Source organism: Dermacentor albipictus, chromosome 8 (assembly GCF_038994185.2).
Source record: "Dermacentor albipictus isolate Rhodes 1998 colony chromosome 8, USDA_Dalb.pri_finalv2, whole genome shotgun sequence".
NCBI lineage: Eukaryota > Metazoa > Arthropoda > Arachnida > Ixodida > Ixodidae > Dermacentor > Dermacentor albipictus.
In genome coordinates this window covers 69,981,609-69,999,942 of record NC_091828.1, presented here as the reverse complement: position 1 = coordinate 69,999,942, position 18,334 = coordinate 69,981,609, and the positions used below count along the sequence as shown (strand labels likewise).

General features: G+C 46.8%; 1 protein-coding gene across 19 annotated transcripts in view; it reads right to left on the bottom strand.

Moving 5' to 3' along the window:
• Positions 1–3,666: 3,666 nt before the first annotated feature.
• Positions 3,667–18,334, bottom strand: part of LOC135914492 (kielin/chordin-like protein) — a 584,091-nt gene continuing 569,423 nt past the window's right edge. For 17 of the 19 annotated variants that reach the window (XM_070523555.1, XM_070523565.1, XM_070523554.1 and 14 more), the window contains 3 exons: positions 16,230–16,379; positions 9,427–9,579; positions 3,667–3,829 (listed from right to left, as the gene is read on the bottom strand). In XM_070523555.1, the coding sequence (XP_070379656.1) occupies positions 3,772–3,829; positions 9,427–9,579; positions 16,230–16,379 (361 nt within the window). In that variant the 3' untranslated portion in view covers positions 3,667–3,771. The remainder of the gene's footprint in view (positions 3,830–9,426; positions 9,580–16,229; positions 16,380–18,334) is intronic. The other 2 variants (XM_070523556.1, XM_070523567.1) reach the window with 2 other exon arrangements.

Sequence of the window (18,334 nt, the reverse complement as noted above, 5' to 3'; positions counted from 1 at the left end):
GGAAGAACGCTAACATAATCCTAATCCACAAGAAAGGGGACGCCAAAGACTTGAAAAATTATAGACCGATCAGCTTACTGCCCGTTGCCTACAAAGTATTTATTAAGGTAATCGCAAAGAGAATCAGGAATACCTTAGACTTCTGTCAACCAAAGTACCAGGCAGGATTCCGTAAAGGCTACTCAAGAATAGACCATATTCACACTATCAATCAGGTGATAGAGAAATGTGCGGAATATAACCAATCCTTATATATAGCCTTCATTGATTACGATAAAGCGTTTCATTCAGTCGAAACCTCAGCAGTCATGAAGGCATTACGGAATCAGGGTGTAGATGAGCCATATGTAAAGGTACTGGGAGATATCTATAGCGGCTCCACAGCCATCGTAGTCCTCCACAAAGAAAGCAACAAAATCCCAATAAAGAAAGGCGTCAGACAGGGAGATACGATCTCTCCAATGCTATTCACAGCATGTTTACAGGAGGTATTCAGAGACCTGGAGTGGGAAAAATTGGGCATAAAAGTTGATGGAGAATACCTTAGCAACTTGGGCTTCGCTGATGATATTGCCTTGCTTAGTAACTCAGGAGACCAATTGCAATGCATGCTCACTGACCGGGAGAGGCAAAGCAGAAGGGTGGGTCTGAAAACTAATCTGTAGAAAACTAAAGTAATGTTTAACAGTCTCGGAAGAGAACAGCAGTTTACGATAGGTAGCGAGGCACTGGAAGTCGTAAGGGAAAACATCTACTTAGGGCAGGTAGTGACTGCAGATCCGCATCATGAAACAGAAATAATAAGAAGAATAAGAACGGGCTGGGGTGCGTTTGGCAGGCATTCTCAGATCATGAACAGCAGGTTGCCATTATCCCTCAAGAGGAAAGTGTCTAACAGCTGTGTGTTACCAGTACTCACGTATGGGGCAGAAACCTGGAGGCGTACGAAAAGGGTTCTGCTGAAATTGAGGACGACGCAACGCGCTATGGAAAGAAGAATGATAGGTGTGACGTTAAGGGATAAGAAAAGGGCAGATTGGGTGAGGGAACAAACGCGGGTAAACGACATCTTAGTTGAAATCAAGAAAAAGAAATGGACATGGGCCGGACATGTAATGAGGAGGGAAGATAACCGATGGTCATTAAGGGTTACGGACTAGATTCCAAGGTAAGGGAAGCGTAGTAGGGGGTGGCAGAAAGTTAGGTGGGCGGATGACACTAAGACGTTTGCAGGGACAACATGGCCACAATTAGTACATGACCGGGGTAGTTGGAGAAGTATGGGAGAGGCCTTTGCCCTGCAGTGGCCATAACTAGGCTGATGATGATGATGATGATGATGATGATGATGATGATCCTCATATCACCATCGATTCAGCTTCGCCCAGCCCCATATCACCCCCATGGTTAGGGTGGCCGACCCCCCATATTCCCCCAAACTTAGGCTTACCCACCCCTATATCACCTCAAATTTAGGCAGGGCCATCCCCATATCAGCCTCGAATTCAGCTTGGCGCATTACGATTTTACCCCAAATTTAGGTTGGGCCACTCCCATATTACTAAGAAATTAAACTTGGCCCATCCGTGTATCACGCCCAAATTTATGCTGATGCCACTTACAATTTCAAGGTGGCCACCCCAACCCTCTTTATAAAGACCTATGTTTTCATATGGGAAATGCGTCAAGTTTTTTGGCGTTACAGACACGATTTTGCGCGATTTTGCTACCAAATTGCTGGGGTACTCACCAAAGAATGCTGTGCATTAAAAGCAAATGCGCCGAACGAGGGACGCCATACGTTGATCCTAAATACTGGCTAGCCAAACTAGCTTCTCTGTAGAGTGACCGGGGAAGACATAGCACGGGACATTTGTTGAAATGTTTTTTTTTTTTATGGCCACACCTGCGGATTCATACCACTTTGCTGTAGAAAACACATTAACAGTAGCTATTAATCCACGCGCTGCATATCTCCTCCTAGTTGGTGTATTTCTTATTTGAATGAATCTATAGAAACAATTAAAGTTCGGGCAGCGACTGAGCGTAGCAGACCCTTTGTTCCACACGAATGTTGGATAGGAATGGCACTGGCCACCGGGTGGCATTGTGGCCCAGGTGGACCTGATTCGCTCGGAGTATGTGCCATTAAGGACAGGCGAAAGTCGAAGAAAACAGGCCTTCGAGAAAAACGCAATTTTGTTCTCCAAGGTTCCATGCTACAAAGCACGAACGTTTTTTTTTTCTGCATACCACAAAGCTATGCGCAAGCTTCTAGTGATGATGTCCAATGAATAAAACCTTCATAAATTCGATGACTTAACAAATGAACATGACACTGCTATGTTTTAGGAAAGAAAAATAGAAAACTTACTATCTCACGAGAACGACTGGGAAACCAGAACCGAAAGCAAATCATGAGTTTTGTTTCTGCCATCTGGTGGAAGACAATAAATCTAATTCCTATACGGCTTTAAAAAAACCTGTGACGCTGAAAAACCAGAACCGAAAGCAAATGTTGGGTTTTGTGTTTCTGCCAGCTAGTGAGAGACTACAAAACTAGGTCCTATGCGACTAAAGAGAAAGTCCGAAGCGGGAATCGAACCGCAGCAACCGCGGCGCGGGACTGAAGGTGCGCGCGATTCTACCGCTCGGCCATGACTTCCGAGAGTTCGCTCCATGGTACGCTCATCTTTTTATAGATACCACGTGAATTTTCCCGACAGTGTTACAAAAAACGCTTTTGGGAACAGTGTGACGCCATGTGTGGAGAGTCGAGCTAGGCATCAATCGAAAGCTGAGTCTGCGGACTACATACGCTGCACTGGGTATTACGATGGAAGCCGTGTTGTAATCACAGCCACGGTTCTTGCCTCGAAAATCGAGTACAAATTTTCGTCGTTTCCATAGGCTTCCATTGCTAAATCTTTAACCGCTGAGGCAACACAATTATTACGTGCCATAGAGTGATCATGGCATTTGGCTCGTGTGGATTGTCTTTCAGAACACGACTGTAACCTGCCTTTCTCGATAATCGACCTGCAGCTTTTGTTATTTGCGAAAAACCCGCTCGTTCCATTGAAAACGCGCTAGCTTCGTGCTGGGGCCGCTTGGGGCGCTAGTTGGTACGTGTCCACTAAAGCTGGATATGAGACCAGCTAACGCGAGTCTGGTTCATCTGGCTTTTAGTCGTGGTCGACATTCATTCCAGTCTGGACCATAAGAGACCGAATTCGCTTAGTAGTTCACGCAGCCGTCGGCTCTTTCTAGATGTGGTGGCTGTTATTGTCCCTAGAGTACCTGGAGTGATTGCGTAAGCTTGCAGACAAAACTGCGCGCACCCATAACCTACATCACTTGTGTCGCGGGCGAAGTGCACAGACAGAGCTCGTCGTCCACGTCATATATATGGCCCACAGGCCCACGTGCGCTGGTTGAGGCTCCAGATACACGATGAGTACTCGGGCGCTTTCATTGCGAAAATGGCCGAGTGAAGGAGCAATCACACTCCGAAATATATATATATATATATATATATATATATATATATATATATATATATATAGCGCACGTGGGCCGCGCATGCGCAGTCGATTTAGCGAGAGTTGCAGTTGGTGTTAACGCGCTTAGTGTGCTCGCATACTTGCTATCGCAAAAACAGGACACTGCGAATTAATCGCATGTTTATTTGCGAGAAATCAAGTTTTTTTTTATTGTTCTGCGTTGGTGAGTTGCTTGGCGCTGTGCGGCCTGCAGGTGCCCCGATGGACATCAGTGGTCATCTTCTACGATAATCACGTCTGTCGCCCTGCTTTCGATCCCTCTTCTTCTGCAAGGAAACAAACAGTGTCAAAAAGTTATAAGAGTGTCACAAAGTTTAGTTATAGGAATAAGAAGTAGGGACCCAGAATTCAACCTTTTTGGGAAATGTTTAAGAAATACATTTGTAGCTTGACTTCAGCTTTCAGGAGAACTGACAGTAAACGTGACCAGCAACCTGAAAAAGATCGAATCATCAAGGGAAACTGACAAGGAGTAGTAAGCACAGTTTTCGCGTTCCGCGTAATTACATAATTAGTCTGCATTAATTGTTGAACTTTTCAGATATTACTTATAGATAAAAAGTGTCAATGAGAAAATTGTAGAGCAACATCAAAAACTTCCGATACAGCTTTCTGTTGGTGAATACGTGCTACATAAAAGTGTTTTTCCGTGCATTGAAGGAGCCCGGGAATCAACGCAATATTTCCGCATGACTGGCGGCTTGATACACTTTGCCTGTATTCGCGGGCTTCTTTCACGTTCGGAAAAACACGTTTATGTAGTACGTGTTGAGAAACAGAAAGCTGTATCGAATGTTTTTGGTTTTGCTTTACAATTGTCTCATTGTCACTTTTCATCCATGTATACTATTTGAGAAGTTGACTAGTTAAGACAAATTATGTAATTAGGCGGAATGCAAAAAATGATCTATGTATCTCCAAGTGACTGCAAACAACCACACGTTAGTTCGGTCCAGCTACGTGGCATTTGCATGCTTTTAAATTTTGGTGCATGTAACTTGGAACACCCTGTATATGTACGAACTAATTTTCCACCATCCTCGACCGTGCATCCATCGCCTTGGCACCCATTCTTTAACTGTAATAGTCCAGGGCAGATAACTTTTTCACCATCACAGTTGCAGCATGGATACCAAGGGAAGAGAAGCGCTGTCGAGGACGCCAGAAAATTCGGCGGGGTCCTGAAATCAGGAATTCAGCAGGCACCACTCGTTATCGGTTAGTAAGACGGGGGTAATTGGTGATCGCTGGGAGAAGCCTTCGTCCTGTAGCGGACATAAAAATAGGCTAAGCACACACACACGCACACACACACACACACACACACACACACACACACACACACACACACACACACACACACACACGCACGCACGCACGCACGCACGCACACACACACGCACGCACGCACGCACGCACACACACACACACGCACGCACGCACGCACGCACACACACGCACGCACGCACACACACACACACACACACGCACACACGCACGCACACACACACACACACACACACACACACACACACACACACACACACACACACACACACAGACTTGCACTTGCACTTGACCTACGCTTGAGCTCAATGAACATTGAACTAAGCAAAACAGAATACACCAAAACATAATAGGCCTTCAATAGTACAAAGGAGATCATGGTGGAGAATCTAAATGAACGCGCACGCACACAGAAGACACATTCTTCAACTATCTCTTGCTGTTTCTTTGGTTTTAGTGTTCAAAGCAGAATCTTCATCACTGCTATATACGGTGAAATATTACATACTTGTGAAACAGCAAGATGTTTTACGAGCAGTACATCTGAGATAACAAAAAATGGCTGTGACTTAGCTAAGGTTAAGCCCAGGATGCGAAGCATACTAGCCTTTATTTTAGTTGTTGAACCACTGTTTAGCCTGGTGAACTGCTGTTGCTTGGCTATATTTCGTTTGTCTAGACGAAGAAACAACTCATGCGTTACTCTGCTTCGCCTTCAAGAGTGGAACGTGACAGCGTTCCCGTCGACCCGCCAAGGGGTGTAAGACAATGGGCTATGGCGCAGCGACTACGCGCCCCGCATTGGACGCGGTGAGCGTCGAGCAACGCAGCGTTCGGCGCGGCAACGAAATGTGCGCCTGAGCAAGCGACGCACGTCTGAGCCTTAGAAACATCTCGTCTCTAAGGCAACACCGCATTCACTAGAGGCGCTTTTGTACCACTTTGAAGCATCGTACTCGTGGCTCAGTGGTAGCGTCTCCGTCTCACACTCCGGAGACCCTGGTTCGATTCCCACCCAGCCCATCTTGCAAGAGTTGAGCCAAAGCCACCTAGAAAATCAGTCTCTGTAGCACGCCGCAACCTTCGCTTCTCATTCCAACGAGCAGCTCTGTCTCCAGGAGGCATCTCACCTCGTGAGTGTCCAGCAGAGGCAAGCGCAGCTGCTTGTATACCGCCGCGACGCCGCGAGCGACGGCGCGAGTTGGAGCCCAGTTTCTCCTCTGTCGTGACGTCACGGTGTCACGTGGTATTGAAGGCGACACCGCCGCGCCTGAGGAGCTGGGTTGAGCTCTCGTAATATGCTTCGCATAAAAATTAAAAAGTTCCCATCAGGAGCAAGGCTGTTGCGCTTGTTGATAGGCGCGGTGCAAGAGAAGTTCATAAACGCCACCGTGCGAGTTTGCAGCTTCTGCCAAATTGCATTCACTGCGTAACCACATTACAAGGCGGCCCTTCGCCGCAAGCTGAGAAGGCAGTTTTCGCACTGCTGCAAAGGTGCTGCAAAATATTTGACTGCTATTGGCAGTGTAGGCTAAGACCTTTCTGATGGCAAAAACGCTTTGATGGCGACGCTTTCGTACATTTGCCTGGGGACGTGGTCATCACAAGACATCTTCTTGTAGCCTATTCGGACTATATAAAACAAACATAATAAAGAAAACACTTTATTAACTGCGTACTATATTATTATAGGTAACAAGGTTATGCACGAGAGCTTGCTGTGTTTTATGCCGGTTCGTATATGATAATGTAGAAGTGCCTCGAGCGGCCAGTCGCGCGGCAATATTGCTTGCAATTGCGGGCTGCTTCCACGTTCGGAAAAAACGCTTTTATGTAGCACGTATTGAGCAACAGCAAGCTGTATCGGGAGTCTTTCACGTCGGTCTTCAATTTTCCCATTGACACTTTTATTCTAATTAAACTATGCGAGAAGTTGATTACTTAATTAGGACTAATTATGTAATTAGGTAGAATAAAAAAATTAATGTGATTATGTCTTATCGACGGCAAGCAACATTACCTTGGTTCTGACCAGCTACGTGGCACTCGCATGTTTGACGATTCTGGCTAAAATTAGCTGGGACACCCCGTATATTCCGTGGTTGTGAAGAAGAAACCTTGAGAGTTAGCGCCGTGTTTGTATCCTTTTTTTACTGGTGTTCCATCTTTCGCGCTGTTTTAAATTCCGACCATTTATCGCTGCTACAAATTATAGCAGATTCTATGCTTTCGGGTATTCTAACAGGTGTTAATAATTTGTTTTGGTGTCTGAAACGCCTCCTGCAGCATGACTGCCCAAACGTGCTTGCAAAATGACGACTGCAACTAAAGGATTACAGCCTTATTGCAAGAAACCTAGCAATGGTGATTTTAAACGTTGAGCGCGAAGTGCACGATGCCTTTATTAGATCAATACTCCATGGTCTGTCGTATAGGACCCGTACAGTAAAAATATATCTAGCACTTAAAGATGCTTCATAATAAAGTGGTTTCATTTATGTTTATATATATCTCAGAAGCTATATTCTCTTAATGAAATGATGAGTGCAGATAGTATCCCTGCCTTAGCTGCATGCCGGAAGTTAAGACGTATAAAATCCTCGCGGTACATCACGTATGGAAAGACTAAAATAACTGCACCTCCACATCTTTAGTCCATCAGCAGACGAACAACGCGCCCGCACTCAGAAGGGCTTCCTACAACCTATTCTCGCGAAAAAAGCAAACCCTCCAGAGTTTCTCAGCGCGCACAGTTGCGCACTGGATCTTTCTTACTCTCGGAGAAGTTTGATGAAGCCTTTGTACTCCTTTTGTATTGCTAACGCTTGTCTCGAAAATTGCTCTGCTATGTGTCATATGAGTGCAGCGCCCGATGATGTCAGTGCTTTTTCTAACATTTTGCCGGACTTGTGCGTCTTGGGTGTGCGTGTGTTTCTCCTTCTCTTAATAATTGCAATTACATTCCTGCTCAGGCCGGAATATGGCCCGCAGTATTGAGGAATAAGATAAGAATAAACATATGCTGCATAAATTGGGGTAAAATGGCCTTCGACAGGCTGAGAGACGTTTCGTTACGTGAACGAATGTTTGTCAAAGGTGGCATGTTCGTCCTGGATTCGTTACATTTAGTGGGTTCGCCTTGTTCATCCAACTTTCATCCCACAGTATGTTTCCATTTGTTGGCTTCCATGCTGAACACTGTTTTGATTTTCTTGGATATATTTTTAATGCTATGAACTGTGCGGCGTCGCCTTACATATATCACATCACCCCACAAACGTCCTGCTCTCCGCACCGTAGTGAATGCAGCACAAAAATCGCTCACAAGTTCCATTTCATCATAACAGCAACTCCAACTACGGTTCACGTTCTTAATGCATTGTAGAGCGCAGCTCCTAGGCGCCTGTTCTCGCGGCGGGCGTCGGCGTTGTCCCTCGTAACTGACTCAACGGACATGGCGAAGAATGAAAGGGAACGCGGAGCGCAGCGGGAGGGAGAGAGAGAGAAGTGGTTCCTGTGGGGAAGGAGGAAAGGCTGGCACTATCTTCTGCAACCCATGCAGGAGCGCGGTTCAGCGCCAGTAGGGTGCGGGAGATGGGATTAAAAGAAAGATAGGGTAGGAGGGAGAAAGGTGGAGGGTCGCCCCAGCAGCATCAGAGCAGCCCTACTTCGCTTCTACTGGGCCACCTCCTATGCGGTCTACCTCCAGCCTACTCGTCCGGTCGAGCGCAACGGGAGATGAAAGGCTGCGATAGCGAAGAAAGCGCGAGAAGAAAAGCGGAGGAGGAGGATGCAGCTGAACCATGGGGCGCAAAGTGGAGGAGAAGGGTACGGCGAAAGCGTGAAAAAAGCGTAGTGCGGCGACTATGATTACGAGATGGCGTCAGGGTAGCACGCATTGTCTATAAGGAAACAAAGCGCTGCATGAGCGGAAATCTGTCTGCGGTGGCTGGTGTTAATCGCACCCACGCGTCACCCACGCACCGCTTCTCGCGATCTTCCGATTAGCGAGGCACACATTTCTCCCTCCGCAACGTGACGGACGAGGCGGCTCGTCCGCGTCAGTCAATATATCGCGAATTGAAAACACCTATATATCTGCGCTAAAATTTCGCGTTAGAGAGTATCTTAACTGTAGGCGAATTTTTTGCTGACTCCATTTAAAACCAAGATACTCTTTGCCGCAGGAGAAGCAATCGGATGAACGTCAGGGGATGCGCTGCTGTGAAGCGTGAAATGCGAACGCGGCAACTCAAACTCATCAGAAAGACTCAAGTAGTGTTTCTTTTTTACCGCTGGCCCGTTATCCAGAAGCGTTTGATTTCGAAAGACGTAGTTAAAGACTTCAGGATCACTGCTGCAGAGCCGCAACTTTTTTACGGGCAGGGGGCAAAGGCGACAAGTCCACAGATGGTGGCTGTCGTTTGCACAGCGACGTCTTGCCTTGGCCCCGCTCGTGTAGTAGAAACTGTCCGCTACGGTAATGACCTACAAAATTGATTCTAGTGAACTGTTCTTGGCAATACGATCGCACCATCCGCTTCCTTAAGGAGCCTAGAATTTCCTTTGATCTCACCTTGTTGAGCTGTCGGATTTACAGTCCTCAGGATCTCGCACGCATTGCTTGGAACCAGGGAAGTAGTACCTCCCATTGATGCACTCACACTTGCGGTCCGGCCAGGTGCACAGTTTACCACCGTTTGCACACTTGCACTTGGCGCAGTCAGTGCTGTGGAGGTAATTAGTTGTTTTACTGCAATATCTGAGAGTCGATCATTCGGACATCCTCCAGTGCAGAAATACGTGACATAGATATTGAAATAATGTTTGCCTTTCTCCACATATATGCGGCTTGGCTATGCGCCTGGCCACTTATACATAGTGCTTCTAGGTATGCATTGTTGTCGTCATTATTAGGGTTTAGATTAGCGTACTACAAAGTCCGAGAAGGACCAGCTATTTCTCTACTAGAAAGGTTTTACGACGTCCATTTTTCGCAGGTGTAGAAAAACACCAACGTTTTGCCCTGCAATAAGCGTAAATAGCAGGCTCTGGAAAAAAGTTTGTGTTGAAATGAGCTTTGGGCCCCTTCGACAAGATGTTTTGCGTCAGCATGCTCTCCACAGCACAAGTACACCAACCTGGCACCACCCCCACAGACACACCCTCAAATTCCGCATTCTCTGTAGCAGAAAACGCGTAAGGCTAGCAAACTTTTTGTTTCACTTTGGAGGCCTCTTCACCCAATTCTCGTTATTGCGATTTGCATTCTTAGGATAGTTCACGTGCTTTCCGGAACGATTTTTCTGTCTGTCTGTATTAGTTGCTAACCATTTTTTCGGTAACTTGGGTCACTGGGCGCAGCATTTGCCGGCTATGCGAGAACACGGTTAAAGACTACTCATTGGAGAAACTTGGGTCTCGGCGTACGTGACGTGTTTGTTCCGGTCTTCAACGAACCGCTTTGATGCCAACTTGTGTCACTTGGTGTGCACCACTCTTCAATCACAAACTTTCGACAGAACCCACCTCCCTATGAGTGTATACAGTAATGTATTTACTATAGAATGAATATAGCTGCAGAACTTATTGCCACCATCATAACCCATTGTGTATGAGGCATGTGCTTCAGCGAGAGCCTACACTCGGCGCCAGCTAGCGCCGTCGCCGCTAAGTAATTCTGCGCGTGGACTCCGAAATGCACGGCGCACCGATGCGTACGAAATCTGAGAAGCGCGTCATGCGGCAGCCGAGCTCCTCTCTCGCGATTCTTTCTTGACACGCTGCGCCGTTTAGTCGCGTTGCCATGAAGACTGAGCAGAGCCTCCGAAGGCAGAAGCGTGGTTCGCCGGTGCATGCGAACGCTGACACTTGTTCCCTCGCTTGCGGAACACTCAGTGCCAATGTGCTCGGTGATTCAAGTTTTTGAGAGGTTCATTGAAACACGGCCCATGTCCTGTTCATTCGTGGCACAGCTCACTAAAGCGTTAGCGTGAACGACGTTCATTGAAAAGCAGCACACACTTAGTGTACTTGTGGCGCAACACTCCTAAAGCATCGGGTTGGTGTCTCGGAGGAACGCTTGTGACATGGGTTAGATTCCGCCCTGCTCTGAAGAAATTTAAAGGATGTTAAAGCGAAGGGTTCTATGTGTCGCCGATTCATCCTTTAGCACCGGAAACGCATTGCAGGAAAGCCAACTTACATGTATGCATAGAACACTACAGTTAACATCCGCAGTACCGAGCCAGCGTCGACTGGCCGGCCGGCCTGTGCGTGATAACGGCGCGAAGCGACGAGCTCAGCAAGAGTAGCGCATGCGCACAAAGTTCACGGGAAGCGCACGTAGCGTCTGCTAGGCATGGCTCCACCCCTGTCGCTATTAACTGAGCTTCCCTGCTTATCAGAGATAGCAAGTGCGCGTGAAGACGGGGTCGTCTTAGGATGTGAAAACAAATGAAGTGAATTAAGAAAACAAATGAAGGCTCGTTACAGACAGACGGTTGAACGCCGCGCTTCCCAGACAGCGGGCGTGCGCAGACCAACTGTATACATGGTGTCCCATATAAGGTGAGCCAATTTAAAAATGAAAGGGGCGTCGGAATCGAATTGAAGCGCACGCGTACTATTCGACACAGCCTGTAGTCAGAAATGTTTTCCCCATAACTGAATAATTATTTCAGTTGGATTAGGAAACTTTGTAATTATTGGCTGGCGACTCCAAGAGTGTTACGCAGCTTTGCAGAGCACATTCAGAAACCACGGATCGAGTTGTTTCCTGTGCGATAAGTCTCACGTAGTCCTTCTTATCCGGGTTGCAAAAATCCCGAGAAATACGAAAAACATCGCGTGACGGAGCGCTTGCGCAGTGGTATCGTGCTACTCCTAAGCGTGCGTTTCGTGAGCAACGTCGACTCCCATCGGATGACGGTGAAAATGCATGCTTCTTGCTGAGCGCTGCCGATGAGATAAAGAGGACCCTGCCGCTTCGTCATCGCCAGTCACGATGCAGCCGACCTTGTTCACCGAACGCACGCTTGAGAGCATCACAATACCACTGCGCAAACGCTCGGCCACGTGGTTCTTGTTCCATTTCGCGGGCGGTCTTTGAAATCCGGGAAAACGGAACACGTGAGACGTATCGTAAAGGAAACAACTCGATCGGTGGTTTCTGAAGGTGCCCTACGAATCTACGTAACATAGTTCAGGTCCTCAGTCAATAATTGAAAAGTTGGGTAGTTAAACTTGAGTAGTGAGTTATGGGGACCAGAAGAAATTGTCTGAGTTACTATCGTCATCATCATCATCAGCCTGGTTACGCCCATTGCAGGGCAAAGGCCTCTCCCATACTTCTCCAACTACCCCCGTCATGTACTAATTGTGGCCATGTTGTCCCGGCAAACTTCTTAATCTCATCCGCCCACCTAACTTTCTACCGCCCTCTGCTACACTTCCCCTCCCTTGGAATCCATTCTGTAACTCTTAATGACCATCAGTTATCTTCCCTCCTCATTACGTGTCCTGCCCATGCCCATTTCTTTTTCTTGATTTCAACTAAGATATCATTAACTCGCGTTTGTTCCCTCACCCAATCTGCTCTTTTCTTATCCCTTAACGTTACACCTATCATTCTTCTTTCCATAGCTCGTTGCGTCGTCCTCAGTTTAAGTAGAAGCCTTTTCGTAAGCCTCCAGGTTTCTGCCCCCGACGTGAGTACTGGTAAGACACAGCTGTTATAAACTTTTCTCTTGAGGGAAAATGGCAACCTGCTGTTCATGATCTGAGAATGCCTGCCAAACGCACCCCAGCCCATTCTTATTCTTCTGGTTATTTCCGTCTCATGATCCGGATCCGCCGTCACTACCTGTCCTAAGTAGATATATTCCCTTACCACTTCCAGTGCCTCACTACCTATCGTAAACGGCTGTTCTCTTCCGATACTGTTAAACATTACTTTAGTTTTCTGCAGATTAATTTTTAGACCCACCCTTCGGCTTTGCCTCTCCAGGTCAGTGAGCATGCATTGCAGTTGGTCCTCTGAGTTACTAAGCAAGGCAATATCATCAGCGAATCGCTGATGATATTGTTACTACAGCTATTACAGGCTATTGCAAATAGTATGCGTTCGGTTCAATTCGCTTCCCACGTGCCTTTCATTTTAAAATTTTTGGCTCAAGGTATGTGGGACACCCTGTATATCTGCATTGCATTACGCGCGTCACGCAATATGTAGATTTACGGCCGTCGCCATGGGTAGGCCGCGGGTGCAGCGTACGGCAGGAAAATAGGTTGCCGCACGCGAACGCAGGTGTAGAGTCGTCCTCCGTGAAAGTGTGAGCGTGTGCGTGTAATCAATGGCTACATGATCTAAAATAAAGCATATGCAACCTAGCGAAATGTGTCCTCATTCAACTCCAGCGTTAAAAAAATGCAATCCTAAACAAGTAATCAAATCACATATGCGTACCATCGGGGCCCCCAGCATTTCCTGGGTTGGTTGCGTGGTCGTTGGCTTTGGGCTTTGATTCAGTTTGCGTTGGCGTAAAGCTTCGTGTTCAACCATCTTTCTTTAAGAAATGGCCTTCGATTTTTTTTCGTCATTTTAGAGAGGCACATTCCCATTGGCATATGCGTACTCAAATACGTTTGCGTCAAAGACGTTCATTGATAAGCGGCCCACACCTACTGAAACATAACCAGTGACCAAAGTCGAAGTCAATGAGTTTCATCGAAGAGCGGTCCATACGCAGTACCGCATCTACAGCGGCCAATGTTGGTGAGTAAGAGGTTTGTTGAAGAGTGGCACATATGTACACATTGCCACTTTCTCGATGACTAAAATCAGTCCAACGGTTGGTTTCGTACGCGGTTCCCAGCACAGAAGCATGCTGCTTTAAACATTGGACCACACAGCGATCCAAGCGGCGGGACAACGGTTAGATACATACAAAGATAGACACAAACACACATACAAACATAGATAAGTGTCCCCAGAAATGGCGTGACGTACATTAAAAAGTATAATGTGTTTGACTCATGCAAAAAATGCCGGCTCTGAGTGGAGTCGAATTTGTGCCGTACAGAGCGGGTGTTTTGTTTTAAGGTTATCAGGGAGGAGGGAAAAAGATAAGAAGAAGGCAGGGAGGTTAACCAGAATCACGTCCGGTTGGCTACCCTACACAGGGGGAATGAAGGGGAAAACAAAGATAACAGGGAGAGAGAGGGGGAAGGAAATTGCAGTGAGTTCGATGACGTGCGTGGCCTTACAGAAATTGCAATAATAGTCACAAATGGTCGCACAAGCCCGTCGTCCTTAAGAAGCACAAAAGTGCCTTCACCGCTGTATGGTCCGACGGGCGATGGGGGCGGTGTTCGAGCAGCACCTGCACAGAAAGCGGCCGATTGTCCTGTTTTTGAAAAGCTTTGGAAAGTTCTTGTCTCTCAGGGGTGTATCGTGGACAGTGGCAAAGCAGGTGGTCGATGTTTTCTTCCGTGCCACAGAACTCGCATGCTCCGCTGTCAGTCACTCCAGTTAATGTAGAGTGTGCCTTTGTGAAGGCAACTCCTAACCAAAGGCGGCAGAGACGCGTAGCTTCACGTCGAGGAAGTCCGAGTGGAGGTCGGAGTTGCAGGGAGGGGTTTAGTCGATGCAGTCGTGTAAGTCGTAAATTTGGCGAGTTCCACTCGGTCAGTGTGAGGCTGCGTGTCAGGTGTCGAAGCTGCCTAGCGGCGTCTGTCCTCGAAAGCGGAATTGGAACGCTCTGCTCTTCATGATGTGCTGTACGAGCAGCGTTATCGGCGGAATCATTGCCACTGATTCCACAATGGCCAGGCACCCATTGAAAAAAGACCTCGTGACCTTTTTGTTGGACATGATGGTAAAGTTTCGCGATTTCGTATGTCAGTTGGTCATGGCATCCGTGTCGGAGAACTGACTGCGTGCACTGTAATGCCGGTTTTGAATCACAAAACACAGCCCATTTTCTAGCTCTTTCAGATTCAATGAATTCCAGTGCTCGACGCAGGGCCGTTAGTTCTGCCGCCGTTGAGGCCGTGACATGCGATGTCTTGAAGCGCAATGTCATTCCTCGCGTAAGGTTATCAGAGTGTTTAAAAATCATCTGTGCCACATACCCCAAGTGTACTTATTAAGCTGGATTACTCGATGAGGGAAACATTGCATACACTGGAAATCTAATTTTCAAATTTTACCAAACAACCTTTTAAACTAATTACTTTAGCGCACATATTGCAATACACGAATAGAAGCTCTTGATTGTACAGTGGATAACCACTAGAAATAGATTTTGAAGCGGACACAAGTGTTGATATGAGCGCTCACTAACGTGAGGTGAAAGTGCATTCGTGTGCCACATAATGTTTTAAGAAAATGTTTAAGAAAACTAATCGCATTAACACGAACATTGATCACGAAAATAGTTTTGCCACAATTAGTTTTTCCACTTTGTTGCAGACATTTCTAGTCCTGGTCTGTCATAACAATGGTTTAACGCCTCGTTCACCGAGGCTATGCGCGAAGAGTGAGAGAGAGAAAGTCGTAAGGGAAAGGCAGAGAGGTTAACCAGACTGAGCCCGGTTGGCTACCCTCCACAGGGGAAGCGGGAAAGGGAACTGAAAGAGGAGAAGGAAGGACTAAGGTGACAGTCTCCACTGTTACGCACAGAAGCGTGCACCACTGGGTCAGTCACAGGTGGCCATGGAGGCTGGTGCATTTCAAGAACCGCACCAGCGCCTTTGTGTCCTTGCACATAGCAGACGCACGAGACCACGCACCCACGATCTTCCCCTCTGCTAGAGTACGGTCGTCTAAGTGCTCCAAAGGTGTACGAAGGGCACTCCTTTCGTCTTCGTATATAGGACATACAGGATATGTTTGCTGTTTCTTCGACACCACATCTGCTACAATTTGGACTGTCCGCCACTCCGATTAGGAATGAGCGAGCCTGTGTGAAAGACACACCTACTTGCAAGCGGCACATTAGCGTTTCTTCCCGTCGGTTCTGCGGGAAAGTTCACGCACAACTGTATAAACCTCTTTTATTAAACTGCACTATATTGCTTCAGTCAGCGACCCATGACATAAGCGAGAGTATTGCATGCACTTCTTCTTTTCTTCTTTCCATGATGCATTTTATTGTATTCGTCGATTGCGTCTATGCGCTTTTGGCACCAGTAGCACATATTTTCAGGTCTATTTTGGGTGAATGCCACATAAATTACTCGCGTTAGCGTTACTAACCACCACTACCATACACCCCGGAAGCTTGTGAAACCGCAAAAAATAGCTGCAGATAAACGTTCGCTGTGTCGCCCCTGCACCTAGGAATGCTCGTAATAGTGAATAAATGTGATTCTTACATGATGGGGTTGGAGAATACGCAGTCCTTCGCATTTCGGACGCATTGGTCGGCCCCAGGAAGGTAGAACTGCCCATTGATGCATTCACATTTGCTGCCGAGGAAGTGGCACTTTGCAGAGCCGTCCCCACATACGCATGTAGCGCAAGCACTGCGGTAAGAGAATACGAGGAATATAGAATAATCCGGCAGTATCCTGCCTCTGCTCTTCCATCACACTCGCGTTTCATCTTTTCGCTCTTTACCCTCCTCCCCGACGCTAACGTTAGCTTCTTCAGTTTTCTAAAGCAGATTCAACGCGCTGCGAGAGCACCACACTCTGTGCGAGATAGCCTACTAACCATAGAATGTGACCGAAGCAGCTAAAGAAAGCCATTGGTCTAAAACGGGGCAGCGCCGGCTCGACCTTAGGAGACAATTCTCTTCTCTTCATTACTACTGGATAATACTGAGTTTCAATTTCTTGGATCAATTTCCATGGATTTCTTCCTTTCTCGTGCCGAAAGTTGCGTATGGTCACAAACGTGTACTATGCGTCACGGTGACGAGTTGGAAACGCAGCGCGCAGCAGGACTCGGCTTGGCTAGCTTGTTAAATACTCACATATCGCTGCAGAGTTTATTAAGCTGCCTTCTTCCCCGTTTTATGAGGTGAAAATAGACTGTGCAAAAAAAGCGATCTACGGGAAAGCTCCTGGAGAAGATCCACAGAGAAACTTTTCACATAACGACTGAAACCACCACTAGCAGGATGACGTTGCCAGAGTTGAGTTCGTTAATTCTGCTGACGTCGAAGACGCGGGTGAAGAGTATGCGCAAGACGTACAATTTAGAGGTAACTCTGGGGCCGTGGAATGCTTGAAGAAACGTTCAATGAAAAAAGTTATCTCTTCTTCCTTGTACTCACTCCCCCTCCTTACACCACCTCAAGGTTGCAAAGCTACACATTGTGGTTGCTCATTTTTAGATGCAGACAGCGGCCAACGCCGAAATTTTTCTAGCGCGCGTCTTAGTTCATGTCTAAGGTTGTTTTTAATGCGACAAGTACCTTCACCTATGAAACAGAAGCATTTATGATTTCCATTTATGCGCACCTGCAAGCAGTGAAACTTCGCGCAAAAAGCTCACGACCAGCTGTTGAAACAAAAAAAAAATGTGGAAATGGGCTTTGACGTATATCACCTGCGTGTGTCCCTAAAGAATATCTACAAGCCAGCGGGGACCTGAACGACGGCCACCATTTTGTTGCAGAATCTGTTGCGAAAAACGCATAACATTAGCAAAAAGTGTGAGGCGTGCAGACAGGACACACGAGTTCCTGTTGATTCGGCGGTGTTCGGGGTTCGGCCTTCGTGTGGTCCACGTCTCTACTCTTGTGCCCTCTCTGCACGCCTCACCTTTTTTGCATAATGAATCCTTACCAACTAGCTTAGCTTTCTGTCATTCTAGCATTAGCAAGCCTTCCCACAAGTGAGGGAAGTTCTTGCGGCGTAATTGACATATCGCATTTAATATATTTTGCTGTGTTTCACCGGTCACTAGGCCACGCCATAAGCGAGTCATGAGAGAATATTTTCTCAGTTCCATGATGCATTTTGTTTTCTTCCACAATGCGAGCACTTGCATATAACCTTTATTTATATGCTGCCAGAAACGAGCTTGAGAGCTTTGCCGATTGTATTTTTCAGACAGAAGAAACTGTCCCTTCTCCATATACCTTTGGTTGTACCGTGTTTGTACCGTGTAATGGCGTTTAGGGTCTCTCTCGCAACCAAGGAAAGCAAATATGCCAATAACTCCAATACCGAAAGCGAGTTTCTCGGATTCCAGCTGTTGAAATCCCTGAGAGTGACATAAGGCATGATACCCAGAACCTGAGCATTTTAAAGACTCCGTAGTTTACGTAAATGGCACTTCTGAGAAGTAGTACATGTGGGAAAATGTCTGCATTGAACACAAACAACGAAAGTCATTAATTTCGTAGTTAGAACCTTTGCAAATATACGTGACTGAAAAAACAATAACGTCAATGAAAAAGAAGAAAAGGTCAACGTAATGTTAGATATATTTATATGTACTGAAATTAGGGGAAAAGGAAAGATAAAAC